Below are 8,461 nucleotides of genomic sequence, written 5' to 3' on the forward strand. Positions count from 1 at the left end.
CATTCAAATAGAAATAAAAAGTTTTCCTCAGCTGCATCATCTTAGACCAAGGAGCCATCAGAGAAACTGAGGCACGTACGAAGAGGCAGGGGCTGTTCCCAGGTGGGGAATGCCGGGAGGGCAGGGCCGTGCAGGCTCCCCACAGCTCCCGCTTGAGCACAAAGTGTGCATGTTGTGCACTTCTTCACAACCTTGCACGCCTGATCAGAACAGTTACTGGTGGAGGATCCAGACCATTGTTTCCCTTCTCCCACTTATGCGAGGATCCAGAAGGTGGCAGAATTACTAAGCAGGTGCTTTTCTTTATGGAAGAGAAGATCTCTGTGCTGTTCCTCTCTTCTTCCCATAGGGATCACCAGACTATAGCTTGGGATCCTCCCCACTGCAGGACATCCACGCTGACAGGCTCCCAAGGATTTGCTGTGCCTGCATAGGGGTTAGGGAAGGGAAAAACAGCACAAGAAGCGATAGACAGTTCTTTCTTGGCACCATTCATGCTGGGGTATCAAAGGAGCTAACCTTCTTGCAGCACAGTTTACCACCAAACAAACAGAGCTATTCCTGTGCTCACCATTGGAACACCTGCTGCAGCATTGCCTTCATAAGCAGTATTGCTTTCAGAACAAAAGAAAAAATGTGAATTTCTTGGGAGGCCTGAGAAACTAACCTGTAGTGTGCTGAGACTGGAGGGAAAACATCTTAAAAAAAGTCACTTCTCAGGAATAGGAATGGGATGAGAGCCCCAGAGCAATACCCTCTGCTGCAGAGCACAGAACCCAACCTGCCCGAATAGTGCAACTGGCTGGAGCTGAGAAGTCACAGCCAAACCTCCTCGGGCCATAAATGCTAAGACCTGGATATTAAACTTCAAACCAAGTGAGAGAGGAACATGACAGCATGGCCACAATTGTTCTTCTGTGGATGTCAAAACATATCCTAAGCCGGAAGAGGCTTTGGAAACCAGGTGTTTCTGAGCAGGTCTGAGCAAGCCAAATCTCCTCTAGGGCCTGGATGTGTGTGCGGCTGGACGACTTTATCTCTACACTGAACTATTAAGGCTACTGTGAGATACTGACAATTGTTACTGAAACTGGATTCAAATTTTATAATGCTGAACACCAGTGAAGAGTTATTCTGGAAATTACAAATGAGGATGGATGGGAGCACAAAGTCATGTCAGCTCTCAGAATACTGATTACTACCGCAGTGTTTTCAATGCCTTATAAATATCCTCCTCGAGGTTAACATCTTGCATGCTACTATATTTTAGTCAGCTGTTTTAGTAGCCACTGAAATAACTTACCTGAAAACACTTTCACCAAAATACAGCTTTTAAAGACATACCTTTTATCTTTGCAGATCATTTGAAGAAGACTATGACACAGATGAAGTCTTATCTCCCTCTGAAACTGGAGACAAGTCAGACAAACTAGTTATCTCAGATCTCTCAGCATAGAGAAATGGAAGACATTTAATCATTATCTTTCAAACTGGATAGAATTCAGTCCCAAGACATTTAGGGATTTTTCTTAAATCCGTCATTGGAGCAATGTGCTTTATTTTGTACACTGTAACTTGAGAACCCTTTTTCTCTTCCTGTGTAATTGCAATAAGGTAATTTCTATAAAAAGGCTTTTTACAACGTGTTACTGTGCACGCTCATTAAAAATGGTGATTGCACCTTGTTTCATTTATATATAGATTCTGTTATGTCCCCAGATGTGCAATAAATGCCAGCATCTAAAGATGAACTGTAACAACTGCATGCAACATCTACAGTGGTCATTTCTCAGTCAGTGCCATTCTGTCCCCTTGACTTTATACCAGGAGTGACAGCAGAGCTGCCAAATTAACTTAATTTAAATGTATGTCTAGAAATCTTTTAAAACACAGTTCTGGGTTTTTTTCTTAGTGTCCTGGAAATCAAGGCAACATGCCTGCACGTGGGGAGAGTGAAGTCTCCTTTTGTGCTTTAAACCACACGCTCTTACAGTTGATACTGGACATATTTTACTTGTATGACTCTATGGACAGTTAAAGCACTACATGATACAATGTTTCTCTAAGAATTTGAGAGATAGTTAAAATTTCTACATATGCTCCTGTGCATAAGAAGATCTTCCTCAGGCTAGTGTTCTATCTCTGTAGGAAGTATTTTCTAGCATGTTTACAAAAAAGAGACATAAGCTGTTCAGCTGGTGCATTGAAACTGCTGTGTCTTGTGTGCACCAGTTCCGTCCATTCCCTGTGTTCTCCTCTCTTGTGTTGCTAACCTGGAAGCTGAGATGATGAAGAAAAAAACCCAATCCTAACCTAGTGTGCTAAATTTGTTACCAGAGGGATCCTTTAACTGGTAAAGGAATTAGTCTGTAATATTGCCAAAAATTTATTTCCCAGCCATGAAGTAGGCCCATCTCAGAGAGGAAACACTGTCACTAATGAATTCTTGCTTTAAGTGCAAAATTAAACTGGCTTTCCCCATAGAATCGCAACTGGTGGCTCTGGTACTAGCACAGAGTCTGCTGCTGGAGCTGTTCCTCCTTGCCAAGGAGTAGCTGTCTGTGATTCAGCACGGAGGCAATTACAACATACATCTTACCAGTCCTCAATTTTGGCCATCAGAGATACACAAATAGATCTGGTACTTACCTTCTCCAGCTTGGGACAGGTTTCAGCTGTCATATTTTATTTCAACTATCGTAATTGTGCCCAAATATGTAACGCTTGGTTGGTATGTATATGCTGGATTTCCTCTCAGCTCAGTGTCAGCATATCAGGCCGTGCCTCCTGGGGACATCCCTGCGTGAATCCCTGCCAGAACACCCCGAGGCCATGGCCAGCGCCAGGATCAGCCCTCCAAGCAGGCACCTCCTTGCCTGCACCACAGGCAGAGCCCCTCCAGTTAACAGATACCTCGTGTGTACACATGCACACGATTACCCTGGTGCATTGTGCACATACAGATACTAGCACAAGGGAACAGTAATCCCTGGATGATACCTCTGGGTGTTAATAACCAAATAAGTAATTGGCTGATCACTACAATGCAGCTTCACCTTTTCCAGGAGCCTTCGAAGCGTAACGCCTGCCTCCCAGTGCCCGGGTGGGAGGTACTGCTGCCTTGTTGAGGTTAGTAACTCTCTCCTCAGGATCAGACTCTGAAAGAGAGGAAGTTTTCAGTTGTCCTGAGCTTGGAGATCTGTTTTTTCTTGAACAAAGCTGCTATTTTTATCCAGATGCATATACACCCCCCAGGATCCTGGATTTATTTGGGAAACTTCTGGATGGCCAGGTTATTAGAAAAGGCACTGCAAGGTAACTTCCAGGCCGTAATAAAGGCTGTAAGCAGGGAGCACTCTTACCCAACCAGGATAAGCCTCTTTGAATGCAACAAGCACACAAGAGTGGCTCTGTTCAGCACCAGGGTGTTTGAATCGCATCTCCATCATCACGATAAAACCTTGAGGGGAAAAGCTTTACTGGGGATGATTCCACAGAGGCCCAAATGCAGAAGCAGCTAGGAAATGACTGCAGACACAGACACAGGATGGCAGTCGCACAACCACTAACTGAAACCAGCTCTCCACTTTTTAGCAGACAGAACATAGGCAAAGCTGTCCAGTGCTTTTCTTCACTGTCTAGGTCCAGAGTGGCCTTTTACTCTTGACTTGGTAAAATTTTACATCTCTCCAAAGGCAAAGATTCCTCAGAGGAACAAGAACACCCTGACCCCATTCTAGGCTGAGATTGAAGCTTCATGTTACTTCAGCATTGCAGCAGTATGGGAATGTCCAGTTTGCCAATTACGTAAAGCCTCATTCCAGACTAGCAGACTAGTCTCTTAAAGGTTTTAACCTGGGATAGCCCTTGCACCTCAAAGAAAAGAAGTTCTCCTAGTGCTGTACAGAGTAATTCAGGTTGGAAGGGACTTCCATAGGTCTCCAGTCCACCTCCTTGCTCAAAGACAGGCCAGCTTCAAAGTTAGAGCAAGTTCTCAGGACCTCATCTAGCTGAGTTTTGAAAAATATCCACAGGTGGTGATTCTACAACCTCTCCACATACTATTCCTCCTCCCCCTCCTCATGGGAGTTCAGAGCAACATCCTCTTCCAGGAAGGATGGATAGTCCGGGAATGCACAATTTCTTTTTCACACAAGGAGGGAGTTAGATGAAGGACTCAAGGACTCACCAGTTGAGCAAGTGACACCCTGTTCTCAAGCAGCAGATGTTGGGATGCAGATGCAGCTCGTGATGGGCTCTGAAGAGCTGGTCCTCCAGCAACTCTCGTTGCATTGCTCTTTGGTTTGGCATTTCTTTCCTTGCTAGGGCGTACCTTGAGCCTCCTTCTGTTCCTGCTCTCTCTATTCACCCACCACTTCAGGATTGTTCATCTCCCTCCTCATACGTCTTTTGCTCAGGGGCTTTAACTCAGCCCATCAAATCAATTCAGACTTGCACCTCACACCACACCAGTCTGCCTGAACTGGTGCCTTTTTTTGAGGAATCACAGAATTACAGAATGGTTTGTGGGCTGGGACCTTAAAGATCCTCTAGTCCCACCCCCCTGCCATGGGCAGGGACACCGTCCACTAGCCCAGGTTGCCCAAAGCCCCGTCCAACCTGGCCTTGAACCCTTCCAGGGAGGGGGCAGCCACAGCTTCTCTGGGCAACCTGTGTCAGTGTCTCACCACCCTCACAGGGAAGAATTTCTTCCTTATATCTAATCTAAATCTCCCCTCTGTCAGTTTAAAACCGTTACCCCTCGTCTTATCCCTACACCCCTGATCAAGAGTCCCTCCCCACCTTTCCTGTAGCCCCTTTCAGTACTGGGAGGTCACTCTAAGGTCTCCCTGGAGCCTTCTCTTCTCCAGCTGAACACCCCAACTCTCTCAGCCTGTCCTCACAGGGGAGGTGCTCCAGCCCCTGAGCATCTTTGTGGCCTCCTCTGGACCCACTTGAGCAGGTCCGTGTCCTTCTGCCATTGGTGCCCCCAGAGCTGGACACAGCACTGCAGGGGGGTCTCAGGAGGGCAGAGTAGAAGTGGAGAATCCCCCCCTCGCCCTGCTGGCCACACTGCTCTGGATGCAGCCCAGCACACAGTTGGCTTTCTGGGCTGTGAGTGCACATTGCTGGCTCACAGTCAGTTTTTCCATCCACTAATACCCCCAAGTCCTTCTCCGCAGGGCTGAAGAAGTCAGTATCCAGAGCCTGGTAAAAATCACCACTTACTAGGTTGTCTTTTCAAGGTTTATCTTCAGTAAATTGAGCCAGAAGCTTGTAGCTGGTCTGCTGAGCCCTTTGACCCGCAAACCCAAGGCCCTCACTTCTACAGAGGTTCACTGCTGCTATGACGAAGTGACTCCAAACCCAACTTATGCTTTCTAGTAGTTCAGCACAACAGTCTAATCAAAGGGAAAAAAAAAGACAACAGCAAATGTTTTGCCTCAAATGTAAGTATAAGGACAAGCTACAGAAGCCACTCCCAGCTTGATCTCAGTGCAAAACGTGGAGTGATTTATATTCTTTACTCTAGGAGTAAAAATCCATTCTCTCTCACTAATACAATTGAAGATAACCATAATTCAGCAGCCACAGATGAATTAGTAAAGGAGGTATTCTACGCCCATTTGTGCCTTAGCCCTGCCCACAGCTGCTCTGGATGGAAGGTTGCTAAACCTGCAGTATGTAAGCAAGGTAAATTTGGGAACTCCTGTTCTATTCGTAGCTTTTCTTTCTGGCTAGTCAAAATGTAAGACAGGGATGTTTGTGAACACGGACACCAGAACCTCCTCTGCTGCAACACACACCAGCTTCAGAGGTCAGCGAGCTCTCTAGAATGAAGCAAAACCAAGAATCACCACACAAAACTTGTCAGAGTCCAGTTCACTCTGACTTTGCCTCCCGTCTCCAACTGTCAATGCCACTTTAGATGTTGCATACCCTTAAAGACAGATCATGCCTTCTGCATTGCAAATCCAGCTCACACTGAAGTCTGTTACGAGCTGGATTCCTTTTTCCTTACCAGTAGTCAGAAAAGTGAGTAAAATTCAGTTTTGCATGATGAAAAAATACATTTGTGTTTATGTGTTCTCTCTAGTCTGCTTTTGTCTAGCAAAAAGAAGTCCTGTGTCTTTACAAAACCCTTGCTTTTTATTTTTATATTCACAAATATTCTCTCTCTGCAGTACTAAGATTGGAGATATGGCTCGATACAACCACATGCAATTACTGCTGGAATGGTACTAGCTCGATTTTTTTCTTTTTTCTTCTTCTAAAACCTCAGTAGCAATTGCTGCCTTAAGGGTTTTCACCGGTCCGCCAAGCGCAGGCCCTGCCCAGCCCCTTCTGCCGCGCTGCCACCAAGCGGCAGTGTTGCAAAACGGACATGGGAGCGAGAAAGAAATTCCAGTCTCAGGTTTACAGAAAACGCTGCGGACAACCTTCCTGCTCACCTGAACTAAGGATTTAAGAAAGCCGGCTCGAGATACTCAAACCAAGGTACTGCGCTTAGTTATTAAAACAAAATACGCCTGAAAGGCCAAGAAAAGTGTCATGCTAATGGTGAGCATTTTTGGAGTATGGTGTTTCTACATCGCAGTGTCTTAGGCCTATGCACTCCAAAAGGAACCTCAGTGAAGAGCAGGAGCTACTGTAAGAAACACACAGAAACAGTGCTGACCCTTGTGTTCTCGTCTTTCCTCTGTATCACTGGGTGATGGTTTTAGAAACTGAGTATTTAACAATAAAGATTCTCATACTTTGTAAAAGTAGTTTGGAGACATTTTGTGCTGGCATGGTTTTATCTTTGTATTTTTACTTTGTATTTTCTTCTCTTTTGGCAAATAAAGGATTTTTGAATTTAAAAAGTCAAACCTGTCTCATAGTGGTGGGGTAGTGTTATTGTTCACTTCATCTCCAGCTGCTGTCCCAAAATTGCTTTCCCTGCTGCTGCTAAGCTCATGCCACCCAGTCACCTGTCAGCAAGCCTGCCAAAGCCAAAATTCCAGGCTTTCTTCTCAAAAATACTGGGGAAAACAAGCAATCCGACCACTTACCTTCCTCACATCTTCATCCTCAACAGAGAGCACTGTCCCCGTGCTGACTTACCAAAACGCCAGGCTCCCTCACCTTAACCTGTCCCGACAAAAGGGACGTCTCCCGATCTTCTGCAAGAGGAATGAAGAATAACAAAAAAAGAGAAAAAGCAATGCCTTTTCTAATTTCATTATATGCAAATGCTCAAGCAGAATCACTGCATTATCGTAGTACTTCATCTGTGAGACTGACGGGTCAGCCTTCCCTGTGTGCCTAGATCTGGACAGTACAGCTGCTTATTGGTGGGGACCTCTGGGTTTCTTTAAAATACCAGCGGCACTTCAATTTGAAAAATTAAATAGTTAAGACCAAAGATGTGCTTGCGACATCATCAGTACTACTTTAAATGGTATTCTATACCTTTCAGAGGGGATATCACCAGCCGCGCCACATACTTGGAATGATTCTAACATAAAAAGCTGCTTTTTTATTATTTCACTTCTCAGAAAGTTAGCTAGCAATCAAAGGGTTTTTTATAATTTGTATAAAAATTAAATATGTAAAAAAAATGGGGGGGTGGATGCTTTTATTCTGATTCGTGCCAGAATATTTGCACGATTCCTGTGCCACATGTATATGATCTTTTTCTTGAAAGTCCATCAGAGTTTCATCGAACAAGCAGCTCCTTGCTGCGCCAGAAGTACCTGCCCTAGAAATCAGGCTTTTCAGGTTTTATTTCAGACTGCTGGTACCCTGCAACTCTCCATTTTTTTTTTTTTCCTAACAGCACAGAATTCCGCGGTGCTTGCAGGGGGGCAGCCTCTCAGATGTAACGATGACACAGATGGAAGCAGGTGTGCCAGAAGCCATCTGGTACCTGCCTCCCGCCTTTGCGATGGGGTTTTAAAACTCGTGTGCACGCACAGGAACGGCTGCGGGGAGTTGGAGGCAAAGCAGGGTCTGTTGTGACCCCACTGCTCGCAGGCCCTACAGCGCAGGGTCACGCGAGCCAGAGGGCGAGACCGTCACCTGCGCGGACAAACCGCTCCAAGAGCGGCGAGGGCAACCCAAGCCAAGGGCTCATTTCCAGTTTGGCTTCCCTGTCCCTCCTCCCGCTGGGATTTCATCCCAGCCAGTGATTTCACTGATGGACGATACGTGGAAAGAGCCTTTCCCCTCAAAAGGAAAGTTTAGATTCTTCTCTTTCTTGACAGAGCATCTTCCCCACGTGCAGGTGTGGACGGCCAAAAGCACTAGAGGGATTTGGTACCACTACACACGAGCAGAAGCCCTTCCAGAGGAGCTCTGTTCTCTCCATCCTTGCAGCATGTTTTCAGGCAGGAAGACTCCCACAGCAAAACATTCGATAGACTGCTGCTTGTTCCTTCTGATGCGGCTCTACAAATTGCAGGATTTTAATAAAGTT

General features: G+C 45.7%; 1 protein-coding gene across 4 annotated transcripts in view; it reads left to right on the forward strand.

The window, feature by feature from the left end:
- The window catches only part of PPP2R3A (protein phosphatase 2 regulatory subunit B''alpha), a 62,783-nt gene extending 55,911 nt beyond the window's left edge, over nucleotides 1-6,872 (forward strand). For all 4 annotated transcript variants that reach the window (XM_074833493.1, XM_074833490.1, XM_074833492.1 and 1 more), the window contains one exon: nucleotides 1,360-6,872. In XM_074833493.1, the coding sequence (XP_074689594.1) occupies nucleotides 1,360-1,456 (97 nt within the window). In that variant the 3' untranslated portion in view covers nucleotides 1,457-6,872. The remainder of the gene's footprint in view (nucleotides 1-1,359) is intronic.
- The last annotated feature ends 1,589 nt before the right edge of the window (nucleotides 6,873-8,461 follow it).

This window comes from Strix aluco, chromosome 9, assembly GCF_031877795.1.
Source record: "Strix aluco isolate bStrAlu1 chromosome 9, bStrAlu1.hap1, whole genome shotgun sequence".
NCBI lineage: Eukaryota > Metazoa > Chordata > Aves > Strigiformes > Strigidae > Strix > Strix aluco.